Source organism: Trachemys scripta, chromosome 7 (assembly GCF_013100865.1).
Source record: "Trachemys scripta elegans isolate TJP31775 chromosome 7, CAS_Tse_1.0, whole genome shotgun sequence".
NCBI classification, from domain to species: domain Eukaryota; kingdom Metazoa; phylum Chordata; order Testudines; family Emydidae; genus Trachemys; species Trachemys scripta.
Window position 1 is genome coordinate 114957722 of NC_048304.1, and position 18861 is coordinate 114976582.

Consider the following 18861-nt stretch of genomic DNA (forward strand, 5'->3'; position numbering starts at 1 on the left):
ATCTGGCTCTTCTCACAACTAGAGAGAATAGCTTTCTTCTGCTGTCACCACAGAACACTTTTGCCTTCCCAGCAACAGTCAGCCCTTATAAATGTCCCAATTAGCCTAGTAAGAACTGGGTAGATCCCCACGGCATGCTGCTAACACTCACTATTCAGGGATTTGAATGCTCTCTCTAAATCGGCTTTTACCCAGCACGCAATCCTCAGATGGTCTATTGATTTTTTTTTTTTCCTGCAGCAAAGAAAGAAAACCAAAGTGAGAGGGCAACTGCCTTCTGCCAAAGCAGCCTCATGGGAGAGCTTAGAATGCTGCCAGCTTAGAATGTTTAGTAGGGGAAACCAGAGAATGAAAGGCTGCTACGGAAAAGCCTCCGCTCTGCATTGTGTTGAGTAGATGCTTTCAAGGTAATCCAAGGTAGCACAGTTCCCTCTGACTGAGCTGTTCGGAAACACCTCCACTGCTTCTGCCCACTGCAAGTCTAAGAATCGAGGGAGCATGGTCAGTTTCACTATAGCTTTGGACATTGCAAGGGGTTTGGAACAGTACATTATACTCACCAGATGAGGATACAGAACTAATAGTACTTATAGCTCCCTCCAGGATACATACTGTGAGAGAGGTGCTTGATTTCATCTCCCCCCCCCCCTGTCTTAACCCAGCCTGGGACAGGTATAAGAGCAAGAAGTACTCTACTCTATCAGTAGTCGCGCTCTGCTTTCAACAGGAGTCAACACTCCCAATCACTTAGAAATTCTTCCAGTGAATCTCTTAAAGGTTTGAGCAAAGATGGTCTTAGGGTGAAGGCACTACCGTGGGATGCAGAAGGACCAGGCTCAGTTCCTGGTTCTGCCACAGAATCCGTGGGCAAGTCACTTAATCTCTCTGTGCCTTGGTTTCCCATCTGTAAATAAGCGGGAAAGGAATGCTTCCTTTTTTCTACCTTGTGTCTGTCTCATCTACTTACAGTGTAAGCTCTTCTGGGCAGGGGTTGTCCGTTACCACATGTTTGTACAGTGCCTAGCATGATGGGGCTCTGATCTTGGTTGGGATCTGTACCTTGACACAAATAACTGATAATAATCCATTTAGTTTAGATTAAATGAGCTAGTTCGATCCCGTTCAACAGGGATTTCTAAAACCCTTCTGTGAAGGTTAATCCTCAACCTGCCTTCTTGTTTCCTTCTAATGCCAGAGTGTGAAATGGACTCTTCAAATTAGCCATAGATGTGTATCATCATCAGAGCAGAATGGCAAAGATCGGAGGCTGTTGGAAGGAATATTTTTGTAGCCCTGTTTAATGGTCATTTACCTTTTAACAACATTTAATATTGGGCATCTCTTGTGGTTATTTGACAAAGAGTGTGTTGCCTCTAGATCTGATGTGAACTGCTAATTTTTTGGCTCTGGTTTCACATAAACTGGATAGCCAATACTTTGAGGCAAGAGACTTCTTTTCGTCTATGACGCATAGCCCTAGACTCGTGCCAAGATGGGGTCAGATGCATCGACATCCAAATGTCGTGAGCAGAGCATGTAGCCTTTGTGTGGAAAGCAGCTTTGTTATTGCAACATTAACGTTCCCGACTCTCCATGTGTCACTCTAGCAACGAGGCTGCTTTGCTGGAATTGGGTGGAATTACTGGATTAGGCTGCTTCTGGGAAGCTATAGTAGAAGTAGCAGTAGTAAAACTGGATCGAACAGATCCAGAGTTTCAGAGTGGTCGCCGTGTTAGTCTGTATCAGCAAAAAGAACAAGGAGTCCTTGTGGCACCATAGAGGTACAAGGACTGCTCGTTCTTTTTGCTGATACAGACTGAGGAGTACTTGCGGCACCTTAGAGGTACAAGGAGTCCTTGTTCTTTTTATCATCAACTCATGCTTTTAGAGTGAAATATAGGATGGGAGAACCTCAAAAGTATCCCAGAGACTGATTGTAAACCTACCCTGACAAATCTCTCAGGGCTGCCAATCTAGCCCATCCTCTTGCACTCACTTTCCTTGTCCTTCGCTTTGGTGCCCATCAAGATCCAAACTAGAGCAAATGGGCTTAAGACCAAATTGTTAAGGGTCTGCTGCCACAAACTCCAGACTAGATGCTGCATGGGGTTTGGCAGATCCGTATAGTTCTTTTCCCCAGTTACCTGCTGTCCTCATGGATCTGAGATTCCTAAATGCCTTTTAAACATTATTTTAAATTTCTAGGGGCCCTTTGAATGATCATTGCCTAGTAACCACGTGTTACAGGGAACAGATGGTCTGGTGGTTAAGGCACTGGGCAGGGATTTAGGGGACTGAGGTTCATTTCTTGACTCTGACAGAATTCCTGGATGTCCATGGGCAAGTCCCTTAATCTGAGCCTCACTTTCGACAGGCTTAAAATGAGGATGACAATCTCTAGCTCTCTCAGGGTAGGTATGATTTTAGTTACCAGGCTGATAAGTGTTGTATGAAAACATCACATAGATAGGGGCTGCGATTCGTAAAAGGCAGGTGCTAGAATAGGGTAAAAGTAAAGCCCCTCACGAGGTAAGATGCACAAATCTCATTGACTTTCATAAGGACTCGTGTTCCTAACTCCCTTTCTGTGCTTTCAAAAAATCCCACCCTGATTCTACTAGTCCAGTCCTCTTCCCTTGCTGCTGCTGCGGAACCCTGGCTTTCTAATATGCTAAACAAAGGCCCTGGAAATGTTGGCTGAAGAGCGCCATGGGGCTGCAACTCGAATCAAGTGGAGTGCTAAGTGTTGTCAGAAGTCCCACAGGGACAGGACCAGGAAGGCAGGCCTCGCTACAGCAGTGGTACCTTACCATGTGATCGCTTCTAGACCACCAGGATGAGAAGGCAAAAACACAGGAGGAAAAGAGAGTCCATGGTTCGGACTCTAACCAAGGACTGGAGAGACCTGGGATCAGTTCCCTACTCCAGCACAGACTTCCCGTGTGACCTTGGGCAAGCCACTTAGCTCATCTGGGCCTCAGCTCCCCATCTGTAAAATGGGGATAATAGCGCTGGCCTGCCTCCCAGGGGTGTGGTGAGGGATAAATACATTAGATTTTGAGATGCTCAGGTACTATAGTGATGAGGCAGTATAAATATCCAAGATACACATTCAGGGCAGAGGGGAGCCACTGAGGACATTTAGAGCAGGCTGCTCTAGATAATTTCCAAACTGGTTTGCCCATCACTAGGTTCAATATACCGTACACACAGTGGGACAGATCCTCAGCTTGTTGAAATCACTGTAGCTCCATTGATTTCAGAATCCTACCTTGGCTTAATGTAGAGACACTTCTGGACCATTGCTAATTCTTACCCACCTGCTGTGGTCTTTTCTTCTTCTTCCTCATTTGCACTGAGTATCCCTTTGGCTTCCTTCATATTCATCCTTGAGACTTCATCTTCACTTTCCCGCTTGTGCGCGTTGCTTTCTTATTAAAATTAGCATGTTCCTCCCTCTCTTCCTTCTTCCCTCTGAAATGAATAGTCCCATTCATTGCAGTGGCAATTTATTTGTACAGGTATCAGGTTTGGATACGGAGCGTCCCACTGAGATCAGAGAGAGATTTGCATAGGAACAGGCCAAGCATACATTGCTGTTGTTTGAAGGAGAGCTGAACATTTTTCCTTGAAGGCCCTGATCCAGGTCCATGGAAGTCAATCAGCATCTTTCCACTGACCTCTGTGGCTTTTGGATGAGGCCCTAAATGAGCTGTTTGAGTCACGGGAAGCCTGAAACCAGTTTTGGCATTCCGACTCCCCTACTGGAAAATGTAACCTATTGCATGAGCTGTGTTACTCGTAAGAGATTTGACCCTGTGTGCTATCGTAGTTCTGGATGCCTGGGAGAAGAATGAGGTCATTCTCTATAGTAATGGGGGATGGGGGGAGGAATCATTAACCTTAAGGAGAAACACAAACTCTATCTTGACTTCCATGTGGACAGCTGTTGGGGAAGCTGTTCCACGTCAGTAGCTCCGAGATAAGCTGTAATGTTGTTTGGGTTGTACTCTTACGGTTATCGTTACTTATATGTAAAGTGTCACGTCCGGTAGAATAAGCTAATAGGACAGTATATTTTGGCCTTGTCTCCAGTGGGATTTTGCGCCAAGTCCAGCAGATGGCCAGCCCCCAAGTCACTGCGCCAGTGCAAATTCCACTGTAGAGAGGAAAATTGTGATTTACACAGTGGTGTTTCGTCTGTTTGCTGGACTCAGAGCAAATTCCCCAGGTTAGAGAATGCCTGAGAGATGTGATTGATACCAAATAATCACTCCTCCGTTTTAATCACAGTTATTGGTAAAATCCCAGTGTTTACAAGTAATTCCCCATTTCCACTTGCTTGTGAAAAGCACTGGGACTTCTTGGTCTTACTGGTACCTGATTTGTGTTGCAACGGGTTGTGCCAGGTGACGAGCCAAGCCAAGCCGATGCAGCACAAGGCAGACATTTGAAGTTGCCCATGGGGGCTCAGCCAGACCAAAATAGAAGTAACCTAATGTAGAGAAGTCACAATAAAATATAAAGGGCTCCCAGGCAATAGAACAAAGGCTTATGAGCAAATTAAGTTAGGTTATATAAATTGATCTGGAGGCAGTGGACTGGTGTTTACAGTCAAGCCCAGGAGTGATGGTAAATTGTTGGATCCACAAAATTAGCCAAATAAAATCATATCGCATTAGAGTAGCGAACACTTGCTACCACCCAGTATACTGGCTTAATAATAGGTATATCTCCATATATTATAGAATTGGAAAGGACCCTGAAAGGTCATTGAGTCCAGCCCCCTGCCTTCATTAGCAGGACCAAATATTGATTTTGCCCCAGATCCCTAAGTGGCCCCCTCAAGGATTGAACTCACAGCCCTGGGTTTAGCAGGCCAATGCTCAAACCACTGAGCTATCCCTCCCCCCTTGCTCTGACTCCCTCTTAGGGCATGTCTACACTTACAGCACTGTAGCGTGTGGGGTGAATACGCTCTATGCCAATGGGGGAGAGCTCTCCTGTCAGCATAAAAAACCACCCCCGTGAGCGGCAGAAGCTATGTCGGTGGAAGACGCTCTCCCACCAACATAGAGCTCTGTGCACACTAGCACTTATGCTGGTGTAATTTATGTCGCTCGGGGTGAAATATTCATACCCCCGAGTGACATAAGTTTTGTCGACATAAGTGGTAGAGTAGACATAGCTTTAGTAGGGAAAACATTGCCTTGTGATTAGGGACTAAGACTGAAAACTAGGCTCAGGAAGTGACTGAGTTAATGTACAAGAGGAGAGTCCTAAGAGAAGAATACATGGAGATATACCTAGCTCATAGAGCTGGAAGGGACCCTGAAAGGTCATTGAGTCCAGCCCCTGCCTTCACTAGCAGGACCAAGTACTGGTTTTGCCCCAAAACCCTAAGTGGCCCCCTCAAGGATTGAACTCACAACCCTGGGTTTAGAAGGCCAATGCTCAAACCACTGAGCTATCCCTCCCCCCAAACTTGGATGACTCCTTGCCCTTCCCACCCATTGTCATTCTTATTCTGCATTTCCTTTCTTCACAAAACACTCTGTTCTTTCTGCGCTGGAATGGTCTCCTGCCCCTGTTTCTAACTTACCCCTGGCAACAGTAGGAGAAATCAGAAGTGAGTAACTGAATGCCAGCTAATAGAGTGTGGGCCTTTTCCCAGAAGCTATTTGACAGGGAACAGTTAAATAGAAAGAGGAAGGATTTTCTTATAACTAAAATAAACTGATTGGCTCTGCTTAGTCGTGGTGCTGGGGGCATGATCTACTTGACCTGTTCTCCACTCGCTCTTTAGGTTATAAAGGGGGTGTTCTGTCCATGGCCTCTTTCTCCTGAACACTTGTTGAGGTGCTGATCAGTCCTGCGCTTGCTTTCAGATCCTCTACATCTCCATTCAATGCAAGTGGCAAATTGCTGGAGGCTCTTCCAAGCGACATAGTCCCAGAAGACACTGAGTATCATGGGCATAGTCTATTTCTTGTGCACGAGTCTTTGAGTCACTGCAAAGATAAATGGAATCAAATTTGAAGTGGTCCAAAAAGGCAGCGTTTGGGTCTGGATCAGGTTGAGACTAGGGCTCAGGGCTCTAGGCAAAATCAGGGTCATATTCAACGGTGCCAAAACCTTGCCAGCTGCTTTCATGGTAGTTCCAGCAGCAAATGGCCAAACGCTCACAAGATCAGCTGTTCTTACAAAGTGTCTAAACTCTCTGGACAAAATCTTGGTGTGAGATTTCAGCTATCGCTGAACTAGAATCAGAAAACAAATCCCTTCCACTTTGAGATGTGATCCAGAACCCAAACCCTAAGAATGGTTCAGCTCAAGAGATTCAAACCCAAATCCCTCCTGATCAAAACCATTTCAAGAGGTTGGGAATTAGAGGTTCAGTGCATGTCCCTTCTCTAAATGTAACCAGGTGGCCCTGTAAACACAATTGTTTGCTGTGTCTCTTTTAGCTCTAGAACAGCTACTTACGGAACTTGAGGATTTTCTGAAGATACTGGATGAAGAGAACCTCAGCAGCACAGCTGTAGTGAAAAAATGCTTCCTTTCTGACCTCCTGCGAGTGTACACAAAGACAAGCAGTACGTATGGAGTCAGAACGTGGGGGGTGGGAGAGATGAGTTCCATGGGTTTTTTTATAAATTGGGACTGGGGAGAGGGGATATGAGAAAGAGAGAGGGATTTGGTTTTTAAATTGTATATAAATTACTAGAACTATATACAAAAATAACCAGAGTTACACATTTTTTAAAGTAAAGAATTTCCAGGATTCCTGATCATTTCTGTTTTCCTTGTTAAAACTTAGTTTATTTAATCCACACCATAAGATACACAGGACGTGCCGTTTGGCTGAGTTCATACTGAAGCAGAAATTTTAACTCATGGAATTTCCTGGTTCTTCGGTGTTAAGTTGAAAAATTAAACATTGTATAATTGGTAGTTTTTTGCATTTAGTAGAGACTTAAGGGTACATACACACACATGCGCACACATTTTGCTTCTCTCTGTGTGAAAACTTAGCAGCGTGAATGGGACTGGCTCACAAAGACATCTCTCCTTCCCTTTGTTTGCAGGTGGTGATGAGGAATACATTTACATGAACAAAGTGACCTCGGTTAAACAAAAGGATGGACAGGAGAAAGAAGGTAGAGGTATGGAATCTATGGCTACCGATTGCCTGGGATTTAACTTCCCAATGGAGAGAGAATAAAGGGGTATAGGATTTGATCCTGCTCCCATTGAAATCCGACGTGATTCCCATGGATTTCAGTGGGTAGAGAATTGAGCCAATGGAAGGGGTGGAATGACTACCATATTTTTACATATTCCATGCTTTTGGCTAACACAGCGAGGTTATTCCTGGAAGTAGCACTTTTGAGGGCAGTACTTCGGGATAAAAATGTCTCCTGCTAAGTATGCAGCTTCATGCAACCCTGCTGAAATATTTAAAGAAGTCATCCCATTTCGTATAGACCCAAAGCAAGTCAATCCATGTCTAAAAGCTTTTGTTTGATTACTATGTTCAGCATGCTGCTTTGCACCATACCACTGGTGGTTTCAAATAGTCTAAACTGGCTCAAGATGAATTATTTATGCACAGAATATACATAATATCTTGTATTTATGTAGCACCCCTCCCCCCACGTTCCCGGGAAGATCTAGCACTGTATCCTTGCAAACTGTATAAATTGAGAACAATAACCCTGGGTGAAATACTCGTGATTGTCTTCCAACAGTTTTTCTGACTAGATCCACCTGGTTTTGCATTCACAACATGGGAAGGAATTCTCCAAAAATTCAGAATTATTTTGTGCAAATTTCTCCCTTTCACAACATGTATGTGAAACCAGGGCCGGCTCCAGGGTTTTTGCCGCCCCAAGCGGCAAAAAAAAAGGTAAGGGAAGGGGGACAACACAAGCAAGCCGCGATCGTGATCTGCGGCGGCAATTCGGCGGGAGGTCCTTCGCTCCGAGCGGGAGTGAGGGACTGTTCGCCGAATTGCCGCCGAATAGCTGGACGTGCCGCCCCTCTCCGGAGTGGCCGCCCCAAGCACCTGCTTGGCAAGTTGGTGCCTGGAGCCGGCCCTGAAGGAAACTCAAAAGGGCCACTTATCTTCAAAGCTTCATGCTTACAAATATAGATCAGCCTTTTAGCCACTTCCTGTCATTATTATTATTCATATTTATTACAGCTGAGAATGGAGCCCCATACAAACATAAGAGACAGTCCCTGCTCCAAATTGCTTACAGTCTAAATAGACAAGACAGAATGAGGGTAAGGGAAGGGGGACAACACACAAGCAAAGTGAACAATATGGTGGCCTGCAAAGGTCATGTTAGTGCCACGATTTTTATTGTGTTTAAATCTGCTTCATGCAGCCAAATTGTGAAGTAATGTCAAATGCTTCTGGAAATGAGACATTCTCTTTTTACTGTATGTAGGTACAGCCCCATCACAATGGGTCACAATCTTGGTCAGTGCCACTAGTTGCATAATTATCATATTAAACCATAGCCACAGAAGGCCTGCTTGTATCTACCATGACTTGAGCATGGAAATCAGCGGCGGTGGAAAGATTTATTGACATGGATTCTCTATCCTGGGTCCAATGACATGTACAAAATAGGGCTTGGCCAGGCAATGCAGTGAGCCATGGAGCCGCGTCAGGCCGTTAAAGCCTGCTGTCATTGTTTTAATTTCAGCCTTTTCCCTGTCATGGGCTATGAGCCCCCACTTGCAATCATTCCCTAAAGGATATGGCCCTGGCTCTTTCAACCACTTCCCCAGACCAAGTTAAACTTCTAAGTTGTGTTTGGAAAAACTGAAGTCCGTGGCTTAGGTTCTATGTGTGTGTGGTCTAACTCCTAGTTATGGATGTGTAAAAGACCCCAGTTCTGTGACTGACTGGACGGGAAACCCTGCATCTGTTCAATGAATGGGTGCAGGTGCTGGAATCTGCTTATCCAGTCAGTTTCATTCATTTAAGCCCTGATTGTGCTAATGTGGACTCCTAAACCCATGCGGAGTCCCATTGAAATCAATGGAACTTTGCATGGTAGGTGCTGCGTGCATGCTAGCTGACTGGGGCCTGGGCCCATTCACAGTTAGATTGCACTGAAAGCATTCCCTTTAGGAGCAATGCAAGATAAGATGTTTTCTAGAGACAATCACATCAGCTCAGAGAAAAGGGGAAAAAAAGCCTTTAAAAACAGGTGAGGGATGGCCAACAATTTTTCTCATTGATGAATCTACTTTTGATTGCACTAATAAGACGACGAACTGAGCAATACAGTCCTTCATAGGTATCTTTTTATGGCATAGTAATTGAATTCACCCTAGTAAATGACCTAAGAGGATACAATCTACTTGAAAAATAAAGATTGTTCTTTGGTAATACCAGCAGGGAAAATACAGAACAAAAGCAGACATAACAGCAGTTTTTTGGCTGGATACAGGAATTTGCTTGGTGAAATTCTCTGCTCTGCGTCATACAGGAGGCCAGACTAGATGATCCCACTGGTCCCATCTGGTCTTGGGATCTGAGAATGATTTGCCTTGTTTGCAGATAATGGAGAGCACAGTTGTATAAGAATGAAGAAATAGGACATTTCATTTCTGTTAAAACTGTGCATGTTTACCCTATTTCCTCTTGCCTGTTTTTTGTCTTTCTAAATGTCACCTGCCCAAATTCCAGGGCTAGGGGAATTTCAGATCCAGTGAAACCTGTACTAAGTGCCCTGTTATTAAGCAACTTCATGCCTTAAGAGAGAAACTGAAAATATCTCCTATTCTATTAGGGACAATTCTGCAATGTCTTTACTGGAAGCGAGTGTAAACAAACTGGTTTTGCAAGGGCTTGTCTACACTTATCGAGGGAACGATGCATCGGCGGTTGATTTAGCAGGCCTAGTGAAGACCCACTAAATTGACCGCAGACCGCTCTCCCGTCAACTCCTGTACTCCACCTGAACAAGAAACACAAGGGGAGTCGATGGGAGAGCATCTCCCGTCGACATCGCGTAGTGTGGTCCCCATGGTAAGTGGATCTAAGTACGTCGACTTCAGCTATGTTATTCACGTAGCTGAAGTCGCGTAACTTAGATCGATCTCCCCCTGTAGTGTAGACAAGGCCTTAGACTCTTGAGTTGATGCTTACGGCTGGTTTAGAAAAAGAATTATTCCTCAAGCAGATCCCTCCTTATAAACGGAAGAGAGAAGAGCAGGAAACTCTTTAAAGTCTAGCAGGGATCTCGCCATACACATCTGATTTACCCTGAAAGTGCCCAAGTACTACAGCAATAGGCTATATATAAAACCCTGAGATCCCCAGACCCAAACTGCGCTGCGTCCCATGGCCAGCTCCTCAGGTCCGTGGAGCTGTGCTGATGTACATCAGTTGAGGATCTGGAAAAAGGTCTCCATCCTGCTCTTGATTTGCTGAGTAGATTTGGGGAGAGGTGGGGGGTGGGAGGGAGGGAGGAAATGAATAAGGAAAACAAACTATGTATTCCTGGCGTGGTGATGCTCATTAGGATGATTCCTAGGAAGGAGGTGAAGCCAAACACTCGCTATGCTTAAGCAGATGCTGGCATCACACAAGGAATGCAGAATTTTGAATGAGTGATCACTGCACAAAATGTCACTTGTCCCTCTAATTGTCTGCAGTGTTTGGAGGGAGGCTGTGTTCTGTGCAGTACTTAGAGTTTGGCAATGTGCTTTTTCGCTAAAGCCGCACCTACACAGTGCACTTCTTGAGAGAGGCTGGGTACCTGTGAATGCGCTGGTCACCAGCAGGTATGTCGACACTGCAAATTACAGTCTGTGGTGATAAGCCACAGAGCCTGGGTCAATTGCCTTGGGCTCGGGGAGCGAAAAATCAGTGTAGACATTCAGGCTCCATCTGGAGCTTGGGCTCTGAAACCCAGCAAGGGGTTGTGTGTCTTGGAGCCCAAGCTGCTGCTGCTACTTTTAGCCCCGCAAACCCTTGACCCAGGCTCTGAGACTCTGTGCCATGGATTTTTCTTTGCTGTCTAGATATGCCCACTAAATCTGAGTCTCCTCGTCCCTCTCAGAACAGTTTCATGGCGCTACCCTTCGGGTGCGCCTCTCTAGGAAGTATCACCCTTGATGTCCCATCAAAAAAGCAAACAGGGTGTTAGGAATCATTAAAAAGGGGATAATAATATAAGAACTAGGGGCCACCAAATGAAATTAATGGGCAGCAGGTTTAAAACAAATAAAAGGAAGTTCTTCACACAGTGCACAGTCAACTTGTGGAACTCCTTGCCTGAGGAGGTTTTGAAGGCTAGGACTATAACAGGGTTTAAAAGAGAACTGGATACATTCCTGGATGTTAAGTCCAGTAATAGCTATTAGCCAGGACGGGTAAGGAATGGTGTCCCTAGCCTCTGTTTGTCAAAGGGTGGAGATGGATGGCAGGAGAGAGATCACTTGGTCATTACCTGTTAGGTTCACTCCCTCTGGGACACCTGGCATTGGTCACTGTCAGTAGACAGGATACTGGGCTGGATGGACCTTTGTTCTGACCCAGTACGGCCGTTCTTATGTTCTTTCCAGGAGTGATGGTACTGAAAGTAGCACTCCTGATGCATCATAGAGGGAAGGCTCCCGCACCAGCTAGTTAGCAGAGTATTTGCAGTGTAACCATGGAGTGCCTGGGCAGGGTCATCTCTTCATTTCTGCATGCTGCAGGAAAGCAGCCTTTTTCAAGGCTGATGATCAGGCAACTGCCCCTTAAACCAGGGGAGGCCTAATTTTAATGTCAACCGTGCAAGGAACCGAGCAGCCTTGCCTGTCATGGCTGTGCCTAGCAAGCAGATGTATTCGGTTGGTATTCACTGACTGAGCTGTTTGGCACATGGCTGCCTCTGACCTTGTAGCTTAATGAAACTGTCCAGCGTTAACAAGGAGGGAAGCAGAGAAGTTTCACCACAGGCAGCAGACAGCCTGGGGGCTTACGTCACTCTGTGTTTCGGGTTGTACCGATGCCTCTGCCACCCTGCCAGAGGTTCATTATAGGCTGCAGATTCAGAGCTGTCATTGTGGCTTCCGAGACTGAGACTGAAATGGAGCAGCGCGGGTCCAATTTTTATTTATAAAACACAGAGGAATATGCAGCGAAGTTCATGCCAGAGTCTTCTGAACCCCATGGTAACCTGCGCTAGGAAAGGCACAGCACCCTGACTGTTCTAATTTATATTTTCCCTATTCACATAGGGAGCGAGGCTGGGCTTTTAAAAGGAGCCTACGGGAGTTAGGCAATACATTCAAAGGGAGCTGGGCACCTAATTCCCTTGTCTATCTATGGCACTTATATGGCCCCCTTTAGTGTAGTATCTTTTAATGTATTTCTCTGCCCAACACTCCAGTGAATTAGGATAGTGCTATTGTATCCATTTTACAGATGGGGAAATTGAGGCCCAGAAAGACTAACTGACTTGTGCAGGGCCACACAGGAAGTCTGTGGCATGGCAGGAATTGCACCTGGGTCTCCCGAGTCCCAGATTAACACATGAATCACTGAAATATCCTCCCTTCTTAGATCTGTTGGAAACTCCTTCCCCTACACTGAGTGCCAGGTTCTTAGCTGGTGTATACCGATGTCGCTCAATGCAGCTATGCTGAAAATGCCCACTGAGGATTTCGCCCTATATTTTTTTCCTAACAATCTTTTCCTCGGCTATGAGGTCCTATATGAATGCATTAGTTACTAGTGTTACCGTTCTCATTTTATTAGTAGAGTAACTGGACTTTGCACCTCTGTGGCAACCGTTGTGCTTTAAGTGAGTGGTGTTATCCCCATTTTATGGATGTGGAAATGGAGGCACAGAATCAGAGATTAGCCCAACCACAGAGGGTGTCTGTGGTAGAGCTGGGAATAGAATGTACTCTCAGAAGATCCCCTAACTTTGCAGTCCCCTGCTTTATTCACTATGTCACACCATATCCCAAAAGCCTTTCATGTTCCTAAGGCCTAAATCAAGATGGCCAGCCTTTAGCTACGACTCATTTTACAGAGGTGACAAAATTCAATAGAAACTGTTTTTCGTAGAAAATAAATCTGTTCCTTATGTTCTAATTGTGATGCAATAGATCGATGATGTATGTATTACCTAAAGGGAAAGACCTTTTGAAACTTTCTTCTTTGAAGACTTTTGGCCAGGACCTCCACTGAAGCCAGTGTGGCTACGTGATTTCCACCAGTTGAGAATCAGGCCCTTTGTTTTTAAAGGTTGTTAGTGAGTGGAACTGGGAGAGAGAAAGTGATTTTTTTTTTTTGCCTGCAAGTGAAACCATGTACAGCAGAGTAATAACAGAGTGAACGTTTTAGAACAGCTTAATATAGACATCATCATTACAAGTGAAGTGATTTAAAAGACATTTTGGTCTTCATAGTTTTCATTCCAAGAGGGAAAACATTCCAAAACAAGAAGAGCTTCTACCAAGAGAACTGGTTCTTTAGCTGTGGTGCCATAGCACTGTATTCTTGGCTACGGTCTGAAATGACATGGTCACGATGAAGCATCAAAGGCAGACTCTGTAATTAACACCCTGCTTCCTACTCAAATATAACGTATCACGCGGATGTTGCTGCACCACTGCTAGGTAATAAGTGCGTTGCTGGGACGTGCCACATGTCATTATTCCTGCTTGTTTCTGTTTGTAGCACTGGATTGCGGAGAGTCTTTGTCCAATGGGGAATCAGGACACCATTCATCTCCTCCTCAGAAGAGTCTGCCGGACCTTCCTCCTCCAAAAATAGTATGTCTTTGATTCCTGGTCACTCTTTCTTCTCCTTTCGCGGTCTTAATATTTAATCAAATCTACCTCTAATGATAGAAATTCTTCATGGCACATACTGGCTCTAAGTACTGACAATTTTTTAAATTATGCAACATATAGTGTATGTAATTCACAAAACTCTCTCTGTAATAGGATGCTATTGAGGCAAACAGTTTAGTCCTGGTAAGTTTCAAAACAGGTTTAGATAACTCAGGGAGAGATTTTCAAAGACACGAGTACAAGCTAGGCACCTAGCAGCCAGTTGTCTTTGAAAATCTCCTTCTAGATGTGTGGCAGCAGCAGCAATGGTTAGACTGCCTGGGAGAAACTGACAAAGGCCAACAATCCTCAAACTTCAGGGTATTCGGGTAATCACCATGGGGTGTCAGGACAATATTCTCTCTCAGTTGTGTAACACTGCACTACTTGATCACTGCTGTGGAAGACAAGAGGATTTGCTAGCATCTGGCATTGTCCCCTTTCTGAGACAGGCCAGACTCTAGACCATTGTTCCCTTCTCATATGGCAGTTTCTTATGAAACCTGCATCCAAGTGGATGTGTGAGAAAGAAGACGATGTGAGTATCGGGACCTGCTCCCTAGGCAAAAGCAGAAAGGAAGCTTGATTAACGTTGCTGTTCTCCTTGCTACACTGTAGGTTTTAATCCTTTAATCCTAATTTAATCCTAATTCAGTGGGAGTCAAATCAGTCAGTGTCTCGCCACAGAATTCAAATGAGTTTGTTACGTGTAAGAGTTGGAAGAAAGCTTGCAAACTCTCCTATGATGAAGGGCTTATGTGCCCGACCATCTTAGCACCTCTGGTGGCCAGGAAGGAGTGGAGTTTAAGGCACGTCTCTTCCTCTTTCTTTGGGCATAGAGTGCAGCTGCTACCTAAGACGATAGCAGCCCCTGCATCTGCTCTGCAGAATGCGGTGTGGGGTGGGGATCATTATTGTGCAAGTTGCATCCACAGTGCAGCTTTCTCCCTGTGCCTACTTTTTGGTGCTTGAAGGTTTGCTGCATCGTCTGTGTCTTGAGAGACCAATTATACATGATTCAGGTTTCCCTGAGACTTTGTACAAAAGAAATCTACAACCAAAGTTCCCTTGGACTTTTCCATGGGCCAGTTATAAATGTAATTAGGTTACAGTTCATCACAATCAGCTTTCAGTGGGATTTTGTTTCCTTGCCAAAAGAGCAGCCCTCGTTATCCTCCAGAGACACTGACAAGCGGGGCTCACTGTGTAGCAGCCGATCAAACATGGGAATCTCAGCAGTAAGGATTTTCTGATGTAAAAGGACAGCAGACTTGAAAGAGGGGTTAGTGGGTGGGTGGGTGGATGTGGGGATGTGTGTGGTGACAGAGAGAGGGGGTAGAGTTTGCTAGGGGCTCACTGGAGAAACTGTTCCTTTAAAAGGAAGGAGAAGTCAGAGGGTCAGAGAAGGGATTACCATAAAGGGTCTTATGGGATCTCTTCTGTAAGGGAGTGTAAGGGATGGATGTCACTTCGGGGTGCTGGGAAAATGAAGCCCGAAAAGGGCTGGATTAATACAGAAGCCTTTTAGAGGCACTGCAGTTGTCCTAATGGATGCGTTCCAGAGCCTGTGGAGTTTTTCCAGCTAACCCATCTGGCTTAATTGTTAACGCTGCCCATGCTCTCCGTGCTGAGAAGGGAAGGCAGCCCTCGCCTGTGACCGGGAGCAGTGATCTGTGTGTAACTGGTTCTCATCGCAAGGGGCGCTGTTCCTGGTGGAGGTGGTGGCGGCATTCGCAGTAGCAAGATGGGTAAATAAGATCACCGGCTGGGGTAGCAGAAGAGTCCCAGGCCAAAAGGAAAGCCTGCCTGAGGATCAGCAAGCAGACGCAGCTCTTATCGTGCAGCCTGTGCTGTGCGACATGGCCGGAGGATCTACAGCTGCACAGGCTGAGACACACACACTGGCTCTGACGGTGGGAAACGTCGAGGCAGCTTCTCCTGGTTGTTCAGTGGAACAAATACAGGAATGCATCTCTAGCTCAGCACAGGGTAGGCATGGGAAAAACCGCTGCTCTCCTCCTGCCCCCACTGTTGCCTCCAACAAATCAGTGGCTCCTTCTTGATACCCCTCTTTAATTCCTGTCCCATTAAATGAAGATTGCCCAGTTATTGATCAAAAATGCAAGTCTCTTATGCCCTTGTAATGACTCTCACATCCAGTCAATTGGGTTGGAACCTAGGACCTTCAGTACTGAAGCCCCAGCACATACAACTTGAGCTAAAGGAGCAACTCTATTAGAGGGTAGCAATAGAAGGATGTTATCCTCTATGCGAACCAGCCACTAGCGAGGAATGTGGCACACACTTTATATATGTGTTACACTCTCTCTCCATATGTCTTCCTTTTCCTCGGATACATGTAATGGGATTGACTGTCTGTGCTCAAGGGAGACATCCTGGGCTGGATGGGCAGAGGTCAAGATGATGGTGCTTTGGCAGAGCCAGGCAGGACATGCTGGCACTGCCCCTGCCTGCTCTGCCCGTCATTTGGCTTCACATTGATTTTTGAGAGCAAGCAATTCGATTGCATATTTAAAGAGGGATGAAGCAAGTGAATGCATAAGACTAAGGGTATGTCTACACTACCTGCTGGATCGGCGGGCAGCGATTGATCCAGCAGGGATCGATTTATCACGTCTAGTCTAGACGCGATAAATCGACCCCGAGCGCTCTCCCGTCGACTCCTGTACTCCAGCTTGGCGAGAGGCGCAGGCGGAGTCGACGGGGGAGCGGCAGGAGTCAACTCAGAGTAGATCTAAGATACGTCGACTTCAGCTACGTTATTCATGTAGCTGAAGTTGCGTAACTTAGATTGTCCCCTCTCCCCTCAAAGTGTAGACCAGGCCTAAAGTGCAAGTGGGGGCAGGGAGGGAAACATCCCTTCCACCTAGGACAACAGGAGAGTCTGTTTCTGCCTTTGACAGGCCTAGAGACAGATTCAAGGGTTGCCAGCACATCTGCTTGTACACTCTGCCGTGGGGCCAGGCGCTGGAAATGACTGCTGCTCTGGCTGGAAACAGAGCTTCTTCCCCAGCTTGGCATCTGGCTAACTCCGAACTTGAAAAACCAAATCCCACAAAAAACTAGTCTTGAGAATGAAAAATCTCTATCTAACTGTTGTGATGGGAGAGAGACCGGTAGGGCTGGTTACGGTCTTAAAAGACACAAGAGTTTGTTCCCAATGTTCCGAAAGCAGACCCCAAACAGGAGCAGGATTAATCCTGCAATGAATTTAGGAAGACCTGGTTTACACAAGAGAGATTTGGGGATCAGATTTTCAAAAAAGCTCAGCTCCAATTTAGGCACCTAAATAAAGGGTAGAATTTCCAGAGAGCTCATCTCCCATTGTGAGATCAATGGCTAAAACAGTGTTTCTCAAACTGGGGTCGCCAGTCGTGTAGGGAAAGCCCCTGGCGGGCCGGGCCGGTTTGTTTACCTGCCCCGTCCGCAGGTCCGGCTGATCACGGCTCCCATTGGTCACTGTTTGCTGCTCCAGGCCAATGGGAGCTGCTGGAAGTGGTGCAGGCCGAGGGACATACTGGCCGCCGCTTCCAGCAGCTCCCATTGGCCCGGAGCAGTGATCCGCGGCCAGTGAGAGCCGCGATCGGCTGGACCTGCGGCCGGGGCAGGTAAACAAACTGGCCCGGCCTGCCAGGGGCTTTCCCTACACAAGCAGCGACCCCAGTTTGAGAAACACTGGGCTAAAATTTCCAAAGACTTCAGTGGCTGATGTGTTGAGTTCTTTTAATGTTCTGGCCTGACTGCAGGTGCTGGTCAGGAATTTTTCGGCTTCTTTTTTTCCCCACTGAAAAATGCCAATTTGTTTAAACCAAAACTGTTCGCAGCAAAGGGTCATTTTCAATACATTTCCTGAATTGAAAAAGGCTTTTGAAATGGTCCAAACGTCCCAAAATGTCAAAACGAAAAGTTAAGATTTTTCAATTCAAAACAACTTATTTCAAAATTTAACTTCATACAGAAAATTAAAAAAGAAAACAGGTCAAAATCAAAATTAAAGATTTTGAAATGATCTAATCCAAATTTCCCATTGCCCTGAACTCCCCTTCTCCCCCGCCTTGACTTTGTTACTGAATTTTTTCAAAAATTTGACTCTTTTTTTTTTTTTTTTTTTGGTCCTGATTTGGGACAGAACGTTTTTTTGTTGTTTTTTTAAATCTCAAAGATTCTCCTGCCCAAGGCTAGTGCTGACCTGTTGTGAATATCTGGCTGTAAATGTGTAATTATCATACTTCTGCATGCCTGAAACACACCCCACATCCACACAACAGTGCTCCTAACACGGTGCATGCATGTCAACCGCCATTTGGATTATGCTTGCTCTGAGCAAAGCAGCTGATCTCGAAGGGTATGTCTACACCGCACTTAGACACCTCCAGCTGGCCTATGCCTGCTAACTTGGGCTCATGGGGCTCGGGCTAAGGGCTTGTTTAATTACCATGGCCTGAGCCCGAACATCTACACTCCAATTAAACAGGCCTGAACCCGTCAGTTGCAGGAAGGCGGCAAGGGATAGCATTTAAGTAGCCCCAGTTAGGCTTTGAAGTTCACTGAAATGGAGGGGGCATGGAAGGGGCGATTGCTGCTGCTGCCGCCGTGTGGCTGAGGAGAATTTTCTGTGAGGTCAGAGTAAGAGAGTGGCAGCACGATTGATGACATTGCTGTAGCTTTGGCAAGGGATCTGCTGTGGTTTTGTCCCTGGGACGTTTTCCCTTGATGTTAAGGCAATGGGAGTGTGTGTTTTGTTTTTTAGGAACTTGCTGTGGGTATATCAATCAGCACCAGTTACTACAGTTGGGTGTGTGTGTGTGTGTTTGGGGGGAAGATGTAATTAAGTGGGCGTGGCTTCATTAGCCTCTGGTTAAAACCCCCCAAATTCTTAGATGACTGATCAGCATACTCAGAAGCTATAGACTTTCCACTCTGGGCTAGTTGTGGCTTTTCCAGAAGCCCTAAGCAAAGGCTGTCCCGGAAGCGAGTTTCCCC

At 45.8% G+C, this 18861-nt stretch overlaps 1 protein-coding gene across 5 annotated transcripts in view; it reads left to right on the top strand.

The window, feature by feature from the left end:
• AFAP1L2 (actin filament associated protein 1 like 2) overlaps nucleotides 1–18861 on the top strand; it is a 120359-nt gene that overhangs the window by 62657 nt on the left and 38841 nt on the right. For all 5 annotated transcript variants that reach the window (XM_034777914.1, XM_034777912.1, XM_034777911.1 and 2 more), the window contains exons 2-4: nucleotides 6468–6596; nucleotides 7089–7166; nucleotides 13703–13797. In XM_034777914.1, the coding sequence (XP_034633805.1) occupies nucleotides 6468–6596; nucleotides 7089–7166; nucleotides 13703–13797 (302 nt within the window). The remainder of the gene's footprint in view (nucleotides 1–6467; nucleotides 6597–7088; nucleotides 7167–13702; nucleotides 13798–18861) is intronic.